Below are 18,340 nucleotides of genomic sequence, written 5' to 3' on the forward strand. Positions count from 1 at the left end.
GAGGAGTCAGCCAGGCCTCCCTCTCCAGGCCCCTCCCCTCTGGCACTGTCTCAGGTGCCGACCGAGGGAGAGGAGATTAGCAGGGAGACAGGTGTCTCGGATGAGAGTGAAGGAGAGACATCATTCCTGGACGCACACCTCCGAAGGCGTGATAAACGATTGCAGCAGCTCAGGAGGCGTGCTAGGGATTAGAACTGAGTCACTGGACCACACCCCAGAGACTATATAAGAGAGGGTGGTGGCCAGTGATCCCTGTGACGAACAAAAATAAACCTTGGATAGTCACTAAAGCCTCGTCCGAAACTGCTGAGAGGAATATTTATTTTTGTTGGACTCTTGTACGCTGAGTATATTATCTTTCTGTTTCTGTGGAAATAAAGCACTTGGCAGACGGTGTGTATATCGCTGCCAAGTTGGAGATAAAGACCTGGGTGTGTGCCAAGTGCTTCCTTAACTGGCTCAGCTGGCTGTGTTTGTGTGTGTGTGTGGACGGGGACAGATCACCTCTAAGCAGTTACAGAGTCAGCCTCTTGCCCCCAACAATCTGGGTCCTCATTTTACTCACCTCAAAAGGATGGAAGGCTGAGTCAACCTTGAGTTGTTCAGAATTGAACTTCTGTAGTGAGCAGGAAGTTAGCCTGCAGTACTGCATTCTAACCACTGCGCCACCACAGCTCTTATAATTCCCAATACCTGGGAAGACTCTAGAGCAGGGCTGTCAAACTCGTGGCGTCACGGCGGTGTCATATGATGTATCGGGACTTTTCCCCTCTTTGCTAAACCAGGTGTGGGTGATGAGTTTGACAGGCCTGCTCTAGAGTGATCATAAACAATGCAGTAATTATTATAAATCAGTGTGGAATGGGTTGGCTCTTTCAATTCAAAATTTATATATTGAGATTAGGTAAATTTCTTCATACGTTTCATATATTGTGGAAATAACATAAGAGGAAAATCTTGATTTCATGCAGCCATTTGATAAATACTCCATGACATTTCAATTAGCAAGTTAATTTGGAAGTGGATGGTACAGTAATTTTGAAAACTATTCACAAATAGTATGTACCAGGTATGAACTGGGATGCCACAAGGTTCAGCCTTGTAGTCTTTAGCATTTCTGTTAATGGTGTGGCTGAAAAAGTGGAAGGAGTTCTCGTATAATTTGCAGATGAAATAAGATAAAACACAGTAATATTAGAAGAAACAGAAATAATCTTGATAGAAAAATAAAATGAAATTAACAATGAAACCTAAAAAAAAATGTTTAGGAAAATTGTCCCTCTGCTAAATCTCTCTACGGGTGGAACAGAAAAAGTGATCAGTGTGGCTGACATTTAAAAATTGGGCAGAGTGATTTTTCTATATAGAACATATGTTTCTTTATTTTTATGGGCTTGGGAGTTTATTTTTGTCTTTTTCTGGCATGTTAAAGCAGTGAAAATAATGGAACAAATAGTATAATATAAATGGGAATTTAAATTTGAATTAGGCTTGATACGTTTTTTTTTCTTTTATGACATATTTTTGCCAAAAGCCTATGAAGTGAAAAGGGTGAAAAAAAGATAAACGTTGGAAATTTGATTTTCATGAAAGCAGTACAAATGGACAGAGAAAGTTTGCTAGTAACAGTAAGGTATAATTTGGTGCATTTGTTTTGTTAAGGATGAACGAGAACACCCTGCAAAGAGAAGTAGAATTGAACGTGACATAGAGGACAACTTAATTACATCCACTCCCCGAACAGGAGAAAAGCCTAATAAACAGCTTTCTCGAGTTAGGCGGAAAAGTCAAGTGAATGGAGGTTTGTAAATATCCCAGTCTTTAGCTGAAAGGGGGGGCTTTGGTCCTTCCGCCATTGATTCTTTTGACCTTGGCTTCAGAGAAGAGAACGATTGCAGAACTGCTGATACGTTACTTTAAACATATTTTCCTTATTGTGCAAAGTAATTTTCTTAAACATCTGAGCTAAACCATGATGCCCGGTTTGTGGATTGGAAACCAATGCTTAAGAAAGTGATGTCTCCAGAGCACAGATAAAGAGAACGGAATACTCATGTATTTCCTTTACACAATTAATAGAATAACTTTCTCTTTCGTGAAAATGGCCTTCCCTGTAAAGCAGTGGCCCCTAACCTGTTGGGCACCAGGGAAAGATTCTGTGGAGAGACGGGTGCGTGTGTGTGTGTGTGTGTGTGTGTGTGTGTGTGTGTGGTTTCATGTGCTGCCTGCATCCCGCGGATGGGGCTTTGCTTGTTTGCGTGGCCCAGTTTCTGGCATGCTGCCAGTCCACAGACCGGGGGTTGGGGAGCCCTGCTGTAAAGGAACCCTGCATTTTTGCTTTGCTAACCATATAAGCAGTTCTACTACCTGCAGCTCATAATTACCTATTAACAGTTACCTCTCATCACAAACCAATGTAATAAGCAGTATATTTATAACAATATGGTGATGAAAAAGAAGACGATACCAATGTCAGATTGATTTACAAATACTTATCTATGTGTTTATTTATATAAAACTTATTGGCTGCTCATTTTACCTCAGGATAACTCTTAGCAAATATTAACAAATCATTTATTTTATTTATCAAATACAGTAACCGGCCATCTCCCTTTCAGAGGGACTGATCATATGATCTGAATTAACAATTTACAGTAAAACATCTCTGCTGCAGTTTTTAGCTCACTTCCTTAAATTATAATATTCCGTGTGTTTCTTAAAGATTTCTGTATGGTAAAGTCAGCGGGAGTTTCCCAGACTACAAGTTAGCCAATTGTGAATCTTCATTGCCTTGGAAACCATGAGCCATGAGAGTATCAGCCTTGTGGACATACCAGCTAGGGCATGGCTTTCTAAGGTTTAATTCCTGCAGTACATTTGTGCTCATCCAGGAATCTGATGTTTAATTGAAACTTTGTCACTCCAACCTATATTGGAAAAATCACACTAGAAACTTAGTGCACTTTTCTGTTTGTCTGTTCCAGAAGCTGGGAATTATGAAATGGCAAACCAGCATGTCCGGCAAAATGGAAAATTGGATGATAATCCTACCACCTGCAGCCCCCCAAGGACTACGTTATTGGGGACCATATTTTCTCCAGTCTTCAATTTTTTCTCACCAGCAAATAAAAATGGCAAGTACTACACATAATTGCATTTAGCTCTTAACATGCATCTAAAACAGTGACCCCCAACCTTTCCATCTTGGCAGCCCGGCCGGGGGGTGGGGAGAGGGGATGGTTCTGTGTGAGCAGCAGGCACGTATGCAACTCCATTTGTGCATGCCGCGGGCTCGTGCCCCGCGGCTCACAAATGGAGCGGCGCACATGCTCTCCCACTGCTTCTGCAGCCCAGTTCCAAACAGGCCGAAGCTCAGTAGTGGGCCACAACCTGGGGGTTGGGCACTCCTGATCTAAAAAAATATAAAATTGTTATTATGAAATAGTTGTTCAGAAAAAATGATTGTTAGGTTTCTGTTTAGACCTTAAATCTAGAGACAGAAGAGCAGGTGCAAATGCTCCTCTAAGTTGAGAGCGCTAGTATTAAGCCAGAGCTTTATTGCAGGAACAGCAGGCTCGGATTCTCCCGGCCAAGCTGTGGAGGCTGAAGAAATTGTGAAGCAGCTCGATATGGAGCAGGTGGATGAGATCATTACCAGCACTGCCGTCTCAGCCAACGGAGGAGCGCCCTACGCCAGCCAGGCAGCCCAGGTCCGAACGACCATCAACACCGTCTTGGAGGAAGTGGAGGATGTGGCTGACTGTGATCTGCCTCCACTGACTGGTAAGGAAGAAGCACTGTTGTTGGCTCCAGCCTTGTACTTCTCCCCCAGCCTGCAGGTGGGGCAGCCGGAGAGTCAGGAGACACAGCAGCCCCAAGCTGTTCGGAACAAAGAAAACATTTGGGCAAACCTGTCCTACTGCTGATTGAATCCCTTCACTGTTTTATCTTAAAAATGCCTCGAGTCCTTAGGAATTCAGCAGTCTAGAAATGGGATTAACAAATGATAAATAAATTGTTAATTGGAAATCCTCGTTATTTATATCTACAGGTAGTCCTCGACTTACAACAGTTCATTTAGTGACCATTCGAAGGTACAATGGCACTGAAAAAAGTAACTTATGACCATTTTTCACACTTAAGAACTGTTGCAGCATCCCCTTGGTCATGTGATTTACATTCAGATGCTTGACAACTGACTCATGACAATTGCAGTATCTCAGAGTCACGTGATCCCATGTCCCCTTTGGACAAGCAAAGTCAATGGGGAAACCAGATTTACTTAACAACCGTGTTACTAAGTTAACAACTGCAGTCATTTACTTAACAAATGTGGCAAAAAAAATAAATTGTAAAATGCAGCAAAGCTCAGGTATCAAATTTCTTACTTAACAACATAAATTTTGGGCTCAATTGTGGTCGTAAGTTGAGAATTACCTGTACTCACTTTACTTGAGCATGAATGAATTCCGACAAACAATTGCCTTAGGCATTATGCTTCATCTACACATGTGTACAAACACTACTTCAAAGCCAAGGGCAGAATCACTGGCTAATAAGAATTTAACTTGATAATATTGTTTTCTGTTTAAGGTCTGTATTTATTTACTTAATGGAACATTTATACCAGGCCAATCAGATGACTATCAAAACAGAATTTCACAATACAAAAGGACATCATAATATTGCAGTGTGAAAGAAAACAGATAGTAACCATCATCCTTAGTAGGCACTTAAACAGCCAAAGGTTTGGTTTAAAAAGATTGATATTTGACTCTGTGCATAATTTTTATCATGTCGATAACTTTCATCTATGACAGACAACACACTTGTGAAATTATACCTGGCCCTCACTGCAAATATTCCTAACCATTTAGAGCTTGATACGTAAAATAGATATATCTATTTTAAGAGTCAAATTTTAAGCCTTAAAGATATTGATAATAGTTCTTAAGAAAAGTGAAAGACAAAACATTCCATATGAAATAGAAATATTTTAGAAACTAAACGATCAACTTCACTGTTAAGAGAAAACTTCCCTTTTCTCCCTATCAACTAATGAGGAACTTTTGTGTTTTGTCAGCACCGGTCTCTCCAGACAGTGGTTATTCATCAGCCCATGCAGAAGCCACCTATGAAGAAGACTGGGAAGTCTTTGATCCGTACGTGTGTGTGTAAATAAATGAAAATATTTATGATAATGAATTCAGCTGGTGCCTGCTGGCAGAACAATAGCTAAGATTGGCCCTCTGTAAAACCAAAGAAGGGAGAAATAGCATACTTGAAGAGCCCTAAACCGGGGGGTGGGGGAAGAGAAGAGAGAGAGCCAAATATTTACAAGGGAACAACCATAGAAAAAGTGTTGGTCTAGGTAGTTAACTTCTGTTTTCAGTTCTGAAAACAGTTCCTTCCCCAGCTAACTGTATAATTATATAGTTCGTTTAGTAAATCTGTGGGTAGATTTATTGTTATATGTGCCTTTATCATAGATTAAGAGTAAAGTGTTCACTGATAAATGAGCAAACCATGATGTGATTCATCTTTAGGTACTACTTCATCAAGCATGTTCCACCGCTAACAGAAGAACAACTTAATCGGAAACCTGCTCTTCCATTGAAAACCAGAAGTACGCCAGAATTCTCGTTAGTTCTAGACTTGGTAAGAAAAGCATATTTGGTTGCTTGCTTCACTTTTGAGGGAAAGATATTCTCTCTTTGGCAAACTGTAAATTATAGGGCTATTTCAGAGAACACATACTTTTCTGTCCCTCTGCTAAATTGACTCATTTTTTAAAACTATTTGTAGGATGAAACATTAGTCCACTGTAGTCTAAATGAACTGGAGGATGCTGCACTCACGTTTCCAGTCCTTTTCCAGGATGTCATTTACCAGGTAATCCAAATCATGTTAAGGTGAAGTGGCTCCTATGAAATTAAAGAAAAACATTATGTATCTGATATCTTTTTGCTCTCCTAAAAGGTTGGTAATTTAGTGGCATTGGTTATATTCTATGAAATATTGTTAAGCAAGCCATCAGATCTTAGAGGAGTTGTGGCATATGGATTACTACTTTGACACTTTCCATATAATTCCATTGTAAAACTCTCGTCCATTAGGTAGCTAGAAGTATTCCTCTTAAGCAGCTTTCCTCCTTGCCTGGAGGTGACGAAAAAGGCCTTCTAAATCTGCATGGTTATTTGATAAAACAAGAGGTTCTTAAGGGGAAGTCAGCCTTGGGAATGACTTGCTTTTAGAAGTAGATCCATTCCTTCGTTCCTAGTTAGGTGCTGTTATGTGGCCAGAGTTGCTTTGTTGATGAAGACTGACAGATTGCTAGCTGTTGGTTGTTGTGCTTCGCAACATATTCTTTGCTCTCATCTACGGTGCATCCAACAATTCTGCCAGTGAAGAACAGGGGAAGGAGGAGGAGAAGGAGCTTTTATTCCAGCAACTGCCAAAGATGCTGCACTGACCCCGGCTGTTGTTCTCAGGTCCCTATTGTGTGATGTACCTGGGAGTAGCAACAGCTTTCCTCCATGTAGTTCGCACGATATTGGACCCCTCTGTAGTAGCTTTGGAGAATGACATCAGACATCTTAAACGGACACTTGTCCAGGTATTTTACCCTAATTTTAAAATTTGTCTTTTGTCTTTTGTTTTATTTACAATCCTTCAACATAACATGAGATCTTCCAAAATACATACAAACGTGGGTTTCTTATCTTCTCTCTGATGATGGCCGTAGTCAGAATCCTCTTCATTTCCACGCACTTAGAGAATGTAGTTACCCTTCTGGATAGTAAGAGGAAGAACAATACGTGGATTAGGCCTTTTTTGTGTGGTAGCTAGAATGTTTTTTGATCTCTTGCCTGTGGTATATATTACTCAGAATAACTATGTCTTTCTGGGGTTATTTACAAAAAAAATACTTATTTTGAAATAATAAAGAAATGTAAAATTTGCATTTGCCAGACCCTAAAGCTTGTTGGAAGCATATCTTTGATTCTTGGCACCTTTTTTCTTAGTAAGTGCAGGCCTTGCACTATACAACCTAACTTGGATATTCAGGGACATTTTTCTGGGAATGTGCTCTCCAAACCTCCAACCTGCTTTCATTTGGGGCTTCTTAATCACTTCCCCAGAGTAAGATGCAATTGTGAATGCCTCAGAACCGGTCCTAATGTGTCATTGTGGAGCTCAAGACAAGTGGTCGTATATGGAAGCCATTTTCTGAGTCCCTGTGCTTAGGGCAGGATTTGTTCTCATCTAAGACCAGAGTGAGCACTGAGGATGCCTCCTGGCTGAGTTGGGGAGGGGGATTGCATCAGTTTGGAAAAGGCCCAGCTCAATTTCAGATCTTCCAGTCATATCCTTTTAACTTATTTTATCTGAGTGTCTTGTTATTCTTGTTAACTCTTGAAACATCAGCTTCAACATTTTTAGACAATCTGAAAAATGGTTCAGTACAACAAGAAGAAATGTCAGCGTTTTTAAATAAGTCTACAAACACCCTGTTGCAAATGCATTTATTTAAGCAGGAGTCTTGAGTAACTGAGCTACTTCGTTAGCTGCATCTTGCCTTTAATATAAATAATAGTAGCAGTGATCAATCATAGTGCTAAAGTATTGCACCACTACAACCTGTGTAACCAGAGAGGAAGGTGCAATTGAGAAATGACCTCCCCTGAGTTGGTGGGGACGGAGTGTGGTGGAAGGTCTTCAGTTGTTTTTCATGCTCCCCAAGCAGTATTGAATGTATTAACAAGAGTGGGTTGACTTAAAGTTCTTGATCATGAATTTTCTTTTTTTGCTCTCTAATATGCCTTTTAGAATGATTATGAAGGCCAAAGTTGGTAATTGAGAAGTATGTAGCTATTGCTTAATATGAATGACTGATATCAACAAAGAATATTTGTAGCTCATGGTTGACATGAGGGGTCCTGGGTGCTCTCTGAACTTGGTTGTTTTCTTGCAGATGTTTCATTACCCAAACTAGGTAACATCATCAGTGTTGGTAAGGAATGGGGCTTGCTCTCAGTTTATAGTCTGCTGGCTTGCCCTGTTGGCGTTAGTGGGGGTGGCCATTTACTTATTTGACAGGTCCTTGATTGGGGTATTGTTTGCTTCTTGATTGTTGGTTTGATGTTAATCTTGATGTTAATCTAGTCTCCTCTGAGTTTTGATTGTTGGTGGGGAGGTGTTTCAGTCTTTTTGTTCCGTTTCAGGCTTGTTAATTTTCCCTTTTGCACAATATGTAGATGTTGTCTACAATCAAGAATCAAAGAATAGAATGGAATGGAATAAGAATAAGAATAGGAATAAGAATAGGGAGTTGGAAGAGACCTTGGAGGTCTTCTAGTCCAACTCCCTGCTCAGGTAGGAAACCCTATACTAGTGATGGCTAACCTTTTTGTCATCGCATGCCAGGAGAGGGGGGAGAGTCGCCTCTCTAGGAGTCTCTGGAGGCTGGGGACAGCAAAAAACGTCACTTTCTGTCCCACCGGGAGTCGGGAAATGGGCCCTTTCAGCCTCCGTAGGGCCTCCAAGGGAGTGGGAAAGGCTGTTTTCGCCCTTCCCAGATAAATAGAGAGGATCTGGAGCCAGGTAAGAAAGAAAAACGGGCCTCCCCCCCCCCCAGGCCCTCCAGAGGCAGGAAACAGTCTGTTTCCCTACTTCTGGTGGGCCCAGAAGGCCCAAAAATCAGCTAGCCAGCGCGCTCATGTGCCCCAGAGCTGAGCTGGGGTGTCCACTAATATGGTTCCACATGCCACCTGTGGCACGCGTGCCATAGGTTCGCCATCCCAGACCTATACCATTTCAGTCAAATGGCTGTCCAATCTCTTCCAATGTTGGAGCATTCACAACTTCTGGAGACAAATTGTTCCACTGATTAATAGTCCTAACTGTCAGGCAATTTCTTCTTAGTTCCAGGTTGCTTCTCTCCTTGATTAGTTTCCATCCATTGCTTCTTGTCCTGCCCTCAGGTGCTTTGGAGGATAGGTAGACCCCCTCTTCTTTGGGGCAGCCCCTCACATACTGGAAGACTGCTATCCTATCACCCCTAGGCCTTCTTTCATACCCAGTTCCTGCAACCGTTCTTCATATGTTTGAGCCTCCAGTCCCCTAATCCTCTTGGTTGTCTTCTCTGCACTCTTTCTAGAGTCTCAACATATTTTTTATATCGTGGCAGCCAAAACTGGATGCAGTATTCCAAGTGTGGCCTTACCAAGGCATTATAAAGCAGTATTAACACTTCGCGTGATCTTGATTCTATCCCTCTGTTTATGCAGCCTAGAACTGTGTTGGCTGAAAAGGTTCCGACTAACAAACCCAAGCAAATTGGAACTCTGAAGCCAGGCACGTCCTCAAAGAACTTCTGTAAATCATATCAGCATACTTGGTTGAAAACCAACTCTTAATCTTCCCTGTGGTTTCAGCATAATTAAAATTAGGAATCAACCCTTCCCCCCAGTGTCACTGGTGATTAGATTAATTGGCAGGCTCCTCGGGCACTCTTTTTTTTTTTTTTTAATTTATTGAAAAAGTTTTACAAATACAAATTTTTCCCCATTCCCCCCCCCTTTCCCTCCCTAACCCTCCCCTCCTCCCATGACTTCCCCAAGGTGAAATCCAAATCCAAATCGTATTGTGTCATCATACTTTACCACCCATCTATTCTACCCCCTGTGTACTATACGTTCCTCGGGCACTCTTCTCCCTTTCCCTCCGTCACCTAGGAGATGGCCTTGGTTCTCACGAGAAAGTTCAATGTTGTGTCTAGTAATGCAGTCCAACCTCCTCCCCCCTCCCATACAGTCTGGCAATGATGAACCAGGAAAATGGCCTCTAGCAGGTTCAGTTCAGTATTGACATTGGCTTTTTTTGGAACCTTAATTTTTTCACCATTGAATTTCATTTTGTTAGATAGTGCCTAATGTTCAAGTCTGTCAAGATCCTTCTGTATCTTGAACCTATCTTCTGAAGGGTTGGCTATTCCTGCCAGCTTGATGTCGTCTGCAAATTTGATGAGTTCCCCATCTATCCCCTCACCCAAGTCATTGATGAAGATGTTGCAGAGTCCTGGGACTAAAACAGAGTCTTGGGGTGCCCCACTATATACTTCCCTCGTTGTAGATGCAGTTCCATTGAGGGCTACATGTTGAGTGCGGTTGGTCAGCCAGTTACGAATCCATCATGAATTAATGGTCATGGACAAGAAATTTGCTTTTCACACTTTATAATTAAATACAGGTAGTCCTCGACTTACGACCGCAATTGAGCCCAAAATTTATGCTGTTATTTGAGATATTTGTTAAGGAGTTTTACGACCTTTCTTGCCACAGTTGTTAAGTGAATCACTGCAGTCAGTAAGGTAATAACCTGGTTGTTAAGAGAATCTGGCTTCCCCATTGAAGGTCACAAGAGGTGATCACATGACCCCAGGATACTGCAACTGTCAAAAATATGTTGCCAAGCATCTGAATTTTGATCACATCATGGATATGCTGCATAGATCATAACTGGAAAATGGTCATGTCATATTTTTCAGTGCCATTGTAACTGAATGGTCACTAAACGAACTGCTGTAGTTGAGGACTACCTGTAATGCCTCTTTTATTCTTTGGACCAATTGGGTTAATTTACTAATACTTGGCAGAGGTCTTCAGGATGAGATACTGATCTCTTGCCTTTCAAAGTGTAGGGACACTTTGAAAGGCAAGAACTATTTCCAAGGGCCTTAGCCAGTTTCTGCTCAGCATTTCACCAAAACAGAATTGGTCTCTTGTGCTTTCTTAAACAAGGCCTTCTGTAGGTGCTTGTCAAGGGGAAAGAGTCTTGAAGTTTTCACAGCCAAAGTAGACTCACTGTTTATTTGTATTTATTGTGTGAGTGGTGCATGCGTGCAAATATAGTCCTAGGACCTTTTATATAATGATCATGATCTCAACATCTGATGCCTAAGAATAATATTTCTCTTAAACTATGTCTTTGCTGGTGACTTTCTGGTGGAAAAGGTAGACAAGAAAAAGCGTTAACTACATAAATTAATTCAGTTGAGTTTTGGGAAAGCAAAATTCTGTTTAGTGAAGTAAAAAGAGCTTTTCCTGGGAATTCTGCATTGCTTGGATATAAAAATGTTGTTTCTGATAAAAAGGACTTGTCGGATATGTCCTTGTGGGTGAACTAATCAGTCTGATGAAAGTTCTGACTGAAAAAGAATCTTAAATCTCAAAAGAGATTTAAGAAGAGCCTTGGTAGTACAGTGGTCTAAGGCACCCTGTTATTAAGCTGGTTATTAAGACCAGCTGCCTGCAATTACTGCAGGTTCGAATCTCGCCAAGGCTCAAGGTTGACTCAGCCTTCCATCCTTTCTAAGGTAGGTAAATTGAGGACCCAGTTGTGGGGGCAATAAGCTGACTTTGTATAAATATACAAAAGAATGAAGGCTATTGCTTAGCGCGCATTGTAAGCCGCCCTGAGTCTCTGGAGAAGGGCGGCATATAAATCAAATTAAAAAAAAGTGCATTTATGAAATATTATCTCTGTTGTGTTTCTGTTCTAATAAACAGAATGTTCAAAGCAAAAAGGCCACCTCCAAAGGCTATTATAGCTATGTCTTTCTACAAATATACTAGTTACTATTACTTTTTCATAGATTCTTAAAAATTAAAATAACAAATAATGTTAATATATTAAACAGTGTGCCGTACTCTGTAATTTCTGAAGTCTCTGCCATTTGAAATAAATCGTCTTTGTGTTCCATAGTGTAAAATTACTGTTTTGTTCTCTTTTTAGGTTTATGTGCGGTTAAGACCATTTTTCAGAGAATTCTTGGAATGTATGTCCCAAATTTATGAGGTAATGCAACATGCTTAAAAATTTTTGTGTGATACTCAAGTTCTTTACTTTTTTTGATAGTGTGGATTGCAATTGCCTCTTTCTTTCTTTTAGATCATTCTTTTTACTGCTTCTAAAAAGGTCTATGCAGACAAATTGCTGAATATATTAGACCCTAAAAAGCAACTGGTCAGGTAAGCTTGAATAGAAAGCTGTCGTGTATTATTTACACTTTAACCAGAATAACAAAATAAGTATATTTAATGCTCTTTTAGCATCACAGTAATGCCTAATATGTAGTGGGGATAATAAGCTGCTAACAGGCCTGCTGTTAACATGACTTTGCGTCCTTAAAAATGTTCAATCTGAAGTTATTATTTTTCACCAGTATCTGACTAAACTCTGCAGTATAACTTTAGCCTGTAATACTCCTTGACTTGATTTCTGCTTTTCCTCCACATACTAGAAATTGCTTTAGGGAGGCTGGCCAAATATCCTTACTCCCAGCAGACACAATATTTCAAGTTATGCAGGCCTGAGAAAAGGCTTCTTTGCTTTAAAGTGTTTGCCACTGGACTAGATCCTTGCTCCTGCTTGTCCAAAGACTACCCAGCCCTCATTAGGATAGTTAGGAGCAGGTCCATTCTGTAAGTGGACTGCAGCTACTTCTGACCGATAGGTCCTTTGCTTTATGTCCCCCATACATTTTCAGTTTGTTCAATGTAATGAGAGTGTAATTTGGAAGAGAAAAAACAGCAAACGGGTGTCAGGGCTGGTTTGCTTGAGCCCCTAAGCTAGGACCCTATTCCATTGCCATGGCTAGCCAGCTGAATCCTTTAATTGAGAAAGAACTGATCTTGGCCTTTTAAATCTCCTTTTTAATAACAAAGCTCTGTTATCCAGAAGATTGTCCTTAAATCACAGGATAGAGGAAGGGTTTTTGACTACAGTATTTTTTTGATCTACACCTGTCTGAATGCAACCTAAATGTGTTCTTAAATGTAGGCATCGACTTTTCCGTGAACATTGTGTTTGTGTGCAAGGGAACTACATAAAAGATTTAAATATCCTTGGTAGAGATCTCTCAAAAACGATCATCATCGACAATTCACCACAAGCCTTTGCCTACCAGGTGAGTTTATTTCCTGTAGGTCATGTTTTAGATTTCACTAGAATACTAAATAAAGTCTCCTTCAAATCATTCTCTGCATGTTGATTTTTTAAAAAAGGTTTTTTGCTATGATACCAAGTGTGCCCATAACCACTGGGACCACATAATTTCTTAGCTTCAGTGTTTAGATATTGTTACTTTGTGGTCTTCTGGAATTTTTTGTCTTATTTTTTATTCTACTATCTCCTGGTATTGCCGCATCAATTATCCACACTTTCTTCTTTTCAAGGACAGTTAAATCTGGTGCATTGTGAGCCAAGATTTTATCAATTTGTATTTAGAATACCATATACAGAATAACAGTTGGAAGGGATCTTGGAGGTCTTCTAATCCAACCCTTTGCTCAAGCAGGCGACCCTATACGATTTCAGACAAGTGACTGTCCAGTCTCTTTAAAAGCCTCCAGTGATGGAGCATCCAGAACCTCTGGAGGCAAGCTGTTCCAATAGTTAATAGTTCTCTCTGTTGGGAAAATTCTGCTTGGTCCTAGGTTTGATTTCTCTTTGTTAAGCTTTCACCTGTGACTTCTTGTCTTGCCCTCAGGTGCTTTGGAGAATAGGTGGACCCCATAACACCCCCTCAAATATTGAGAGATTGCTATCATGGCCTTCTCTTCCTTAGACTAGGCCTGGGATGGCGAACCTTTGGCACGCGTGCCACAAGTGGCACACAGAGCCCTCTCTGCGGGCATGCCAGCTGTCGCCCCAGCCCAGCTCTACCCTGCATACCCAGCTGGTCTTTGGGTCTCTGGCGCGCATGTGTGGGGATGGGGCACATGCAGGGAGTGTGCACATGCAGGGGGAGGGGCCGCATGCGCAGGGAGGTGCAGGTTGGTGCAGGAGGCTTTCCTGGCCCAAAATGGGGCAGGGGGTGGGGCGCATGCGCAGAGGGGCGCTCGTATTGCAGTTTGGGGGTTGTGGCACGCGTGCTTTGGGCACTCAGCACCAGAAAGGTTAACCATCACTGGACTAGGCATTCCCAGTTCCTGGAACTGTTCATCGTATGGTTTAGCTTCCAGTCACCTAATCGTCTTTGTTGCTCATCTGCACCCTTTCTAGAGTCTCAATATCTTTTTTATACTGTGGTGACTAAAACTGAACCAAGTCTGGTCTTATCAGTGCAGTATAAAAGCAGTATTAACACTTCACATGTTTTTGATACTATTTCTCTGTTGATGCAGCCAAGACTGCATTGGCCTCTTTGGCAGCTGTAGCACACTGCTGCCTCATATTTAAGTGGTTGTCCACTAGGAATTCTAGATCCTTCTCACAGTTACTATTATTGAGCCAGGTACCACATATTCTGTCAAGGTACCACATATTTCTGGATCTCACCTATCTTCTAAAGTGTTGGCTATTCCCTCCAGCTTGGTGTCTGCAAATGGATTATAGATTAGAAGAAGTTGAACATGATAGAAGCGGCTTAGGATGGGAGATGGATAAATCAGAATTTTACTTAAAATGAATTCCCCTTTTATCCCTTCATCTAAATCTTTTTATGAAGATATTAAAAAGTATTGGGCCTAGGACAGAACCTTGTGGTACCCCACAGCATGCCTCCTTCCATGTTGGTAGAGTTCCATTAAGGATTACATACTGAGTGTGGTTGGTTAGTTGGAAATCTTGCAAAATTTTAGCCTGCTTATTTTAAACTACTTTTTCAACCATATATTACCACTAATTTTTTATTATCTGTACATGATAATTGTCATAGATATTTCAGTGAATCATTTTGGTAACTGTGTTACATCGTTGTTTTTAATCAGTTTGTGAAGTTTTCTTGCATGAGTTGAGTACATAATCTACTTTTTCTTCTGTTTCTTTTTCCATTTTTTATACTTATCTTTTTGTCAGTTTATCAGAGAGTTCTTTATGCAACCATGCTAGTTTCTTTCTTGATTTTTTTTCTTTTTCAGCGGTATTTGGTGGACTGGGCTTTTATAGTCACATTTTTCAGACTTTCCAAAACTTCTTGAGTTGTTTTCCCCCTTAAGATTTTCATCCATTGAATCCTTCCCAACCCTTCCCATTCCCTAATTCCTTGTTTGATTGATTATCATGGGGTTTATGCTTGGGATTAGGTCCTAAAGGTCCTAAAGATTGGTCATCCTCCCCCTTCAGTTTTAGTTTAAAGCCCTTCGGATAAGCTGAGCCAGTTTTCTGAATACATTCTTCCCGGTTATTGTGAGATGCAGCCCATCTCTTGCCAGAAGCCCTTCAGGTTGGTTGTCCCCAAGGTGCTTTTTTCCAAGAGGCAACTGGACTAAAAAAAGCACCTTGGGGACAACCATGGCCTGGATGACTGAGAATCTCCCTAGACCTTCACGTTGGTAGTACAGACAGTGGTCTAGAAATTCTAAGTTCTTCTGATGGCACAATCCCTTTAGCTAGTGGTTTATTTTTGTTCCCTTGTTGGATGTTGACCTTTTGTTGGAAGTACAGATGAAAACACCACCTGTGCTCCTAACTCCTTCACTTTCTTGCCAAGCTGCTCATAGTCTTGGTACTGTTTTCAGGTTCATTGTCGTTTCATTTGTCCCCACATGAATGAGACAAAAGGGAGAGTCATCTTTCGGCTGGATTATTTTAGTCAGGCTCTCAGCCACATCTTTGATTTTCACTCCAGGGAGGCAGCATACCTCCCTTATTTGATTGTCTGGTCTACAGACTGCTCATCCTGTTCTCCTTTGTTGAACATTGGAATAGGTGTCAGTTTTTATTTCCAAATGCGAAATTTTGGGTGCACCTTCTTACCCTGAATATTCTTTTATGACCATTTGGCATAAATTAAGCATGTTTATGTAAATCAGAGGCCTTCAAACTTAGCAGCTTTAAGCTTGTGGACTCCAACTCCCAGAATTCTCCAGCCCTTAAAGTTGCCAAATTTGAAGACCTCTGATGTAAATGATCACTGCCATCTGTCCTGAGCAAAACAAACATGTGCAGAGAGGTTTTCAATTGTTCTCCCCGCCCCCACCCCCCCCTTCACATTTGGGAAGAGTTTTAAAACCTTGAATTAATGTGGGAACTGTTGAAAAGGAGATCTTCTCTCTTTCTAGCAACTTATTTTACCTCTTTTTTTTTTTTTCTGATTTAGCTTTCAAATGGAATTCCTATAGAAAGCTGGTTCATGGATAAAAATGACAATGAACTTCTAAAGTTGATTCCTTTTCTGGAAAAACTTGTAGAACTGGTAAGTATTCTTTAAATATATTTTTTCTTCTTAAATCTTCATAGATCAAAATAGCAGTTCAGGATCCCAGTTTTTGACTTAGGAAGTACCTTCAGATGTCTTTGCATTACGTGATACCTTCCTTTAGAGAGTGTCTCTCCCTTTTATAGCAGCACAATTTCCCTGATCTGTCCAAAAATAATATGTTCAAATAAAACTTTTCCAGTCTCTTAAAGGTGAATCCTCTGTGAAAGGTCAAGCAAGACGATGTTTTGTAGAGCTTTTAGAGTACAGGTAGTTCTCAACTTACAACAGTTCAGTTAGTGACTGAAGTTATAACGGCACTGAAAAAAGTGACTTATCACTGTTTTTCACACTTATGACCCTTGCAGCACCCCCAGGGTCATGTGACCAAAATTGAGGTACTTGGCAACTGATTCAAATTCATGATGGTTGTCGTGGCCTTCTGAGAAGCAAAGTCAATGAGGAAGCCAGATTCACTTAACAACTGTCTTACTAACTTAACAACTGTGGTGATTCATTTAACAGCTGTGACAAGAAAGACTGTAAAATGGGGCAAAATTCACTTAACAACTGACTCGCTTAGCAACAGAAATGTCGAGCTCAACGGTGGTTGCAAGTTGAGGACTATCTGTCCATACTCAATGTATGAGTGAACTTTTATTTTTTTAGAATTCACATTTTAATCAGAATTATAAGCATGTCGACTAGAGCTGAAGGTTTCATAATGCAACCTCACAGAAGTATCTCCACAGAAAAACATTTGGGGCTTGGAAGAGGTCTACAAGTGTTTGTTAGCCATTACGTGGAGTGAGATCACAGAGACCAATAAAGCCACATTTCTTGACAAGCCTGAGTTTGAATTTGGGAACAATTAAAGCTGGTGCACACTGCTAATTGCCAGTAGGACTAACTTCACTAAATAGAAGTTCAGTAAGAACTTGCAAACATTTCAGTAACCAAATTGAAATCGTTACAGGAATCGTGGTTTGGAAGAAAATGTAAATGTAAATGTAAGATATTTCAGCACCCTGTGTCTTGTTTTCTTTGAATGTGGCGATCGGTTGAAAATAAAGGCCACGGGGTTTCAAAAGCTGTGGAGAGGAGTTCCACAGGCTCTGACTCTCTGCAACAAAAAGCAATAGTTTCTGAGCTCGCTTCTATTTCCAAGGGTTGTTATCACAAATTAGCTTTACTGTAATCCATAAAAGATGGTAAAGTTTTGTTTTGCTTTCCCCGTCTCTAGAATGAAGATGTTCGACCTCATATCCGAGACAGATTTCGCTTGCATGACTTGCTACCCCCTGATTAAACTCAATCTTTGGTCAAAGAGCTGAAGGGAAAGAAAATGCAGGATCTTTTTTCTTTTTGGACTAGAACAAAAACATTGCCATTACTGTTGAAATTTTTGCATTTTTGTACCCTTTCTCGCTTTTCTTATCTCTGGTGCCCAACAGTAATAAAAGGGTTACAGAAGAACTTTCTATATCGCCAAATGGAAAGACGTGCAGTATAGTAGGTAGGCTAGAACAGAAGAGTCTTTAGATCTAGTGCAACTCCCATAATTTTTAATGTACAGAACAACACCTGCCGTTTTTAGAGAATTCTGTTTCTGCCACCAGCAGTTTATCCTATAAAAATACAGGATTTATGAAATCACAGAGATTGAAAATGGACTCTTGTTTTCTCTCTGTTTGGTGCTCTCTAAGTGGGTTTGTAGCCACTTTGTGTTACTTTTAAAATTCTCATTTCAACAGGAATGGCCAGTAATTTTTTTCCTGTTAAGGTTTATAACCTTTTTACGTTTTTGATCTGTATTCAATTTTAGAATTTCATTATGCATTCCTTTTAGTTGAGGTGACTTCATATTTTTCTGGGAATAGCCAAGTTTTATTCATTTTTATTATTCGATTGAATGGCCATTTTCCTGCTTTGTCTGCCTGCATACTGTATATTTGTTTTTAAAAATCATCTAGTTTTATTCTATGTATGATCGAATGAATATATATATATATATATATATATATATATATATATATATATATATATATATATATATATTCATTCATATTCATTCTCTAATATTCTACTGTAGTGGAAATCTTTTTTTAAAAAAAATCAAGAGACTGGCTAGATAAG

General features: G+C 40.3%; 1 protein-coding gene across 1 annotated transcript in view; it reads left to right on the forward strand.

Moving 5' to 3' along the window:
* Window positions 1–18,139, forward strand: part of CTDSPL2 (CTD small phosphatase like 2) — a 41,799-nt gene extending 23,660 nt beyond the window's left edge. Inside the window, exons 4-14 of the mRNA XM_070953384.1 lie at window positions 1,663–1,801; window positions 2,985–3,134; window positions 3,565–3,783; window positions 5,084–5,162; window positions 5,547–5,658; window positions 5,806–5,892; window positions 11,797–11,859; window positions 11,953–12,032; window positions 12,844–12,970; window positions 16,106–16,201; window positions 17,448–18,139. Coding sequence (XP_070809485.1) covers window positions 1,663–1,801; window positions 2,985–3,134; window positions 3,565–3,783; window positions 5,084–5,162; window positions 5,547–5,658; window positions 5,806–5,892; window positions 11,797–11,859; window positions 11,953–12,032; window positions 12,844–12,970; window positions 16,106–16,201; window positions 17,448–17,513 — 1,218 coding nt within the window. The 3' untranslated portion in view covers window positions 17,514–18,139. The remainder of the gene's footprint in view (window positions 1–1,662; window positions 1,802–2,984; window positions 3,135–3,564; window positions 3,784–5,083; window positions 5,163–5,546; window positions 5,659–5,805; window positions 5,893–11,796; window positions 11,860–11,952; window positions 12,033–12,843; window positions 12,971–16,105; window positions 16,202–17,447) is intronic.
* Window positions 18,140–18,340: the final 201 nt, after the last annotated feature.

Source organism: Pituophis catenifer, unplaced genomic scaffold (genome assembly GCF_029215685.1).
Source record: "Pituophis catenifer annectens isolate HBS135680 unplaced genomic scaffold, rPitCat1.0.hap2 SCAF_14, whole genome shotgun sequence".
NCBI classification, from domain to species: domain Eukaryota; kingdom Metazoa; phylum Chordata; class Lepidosauria; order Squamata; family Colubridae; genus Pituophis; species Pituophis catenifer.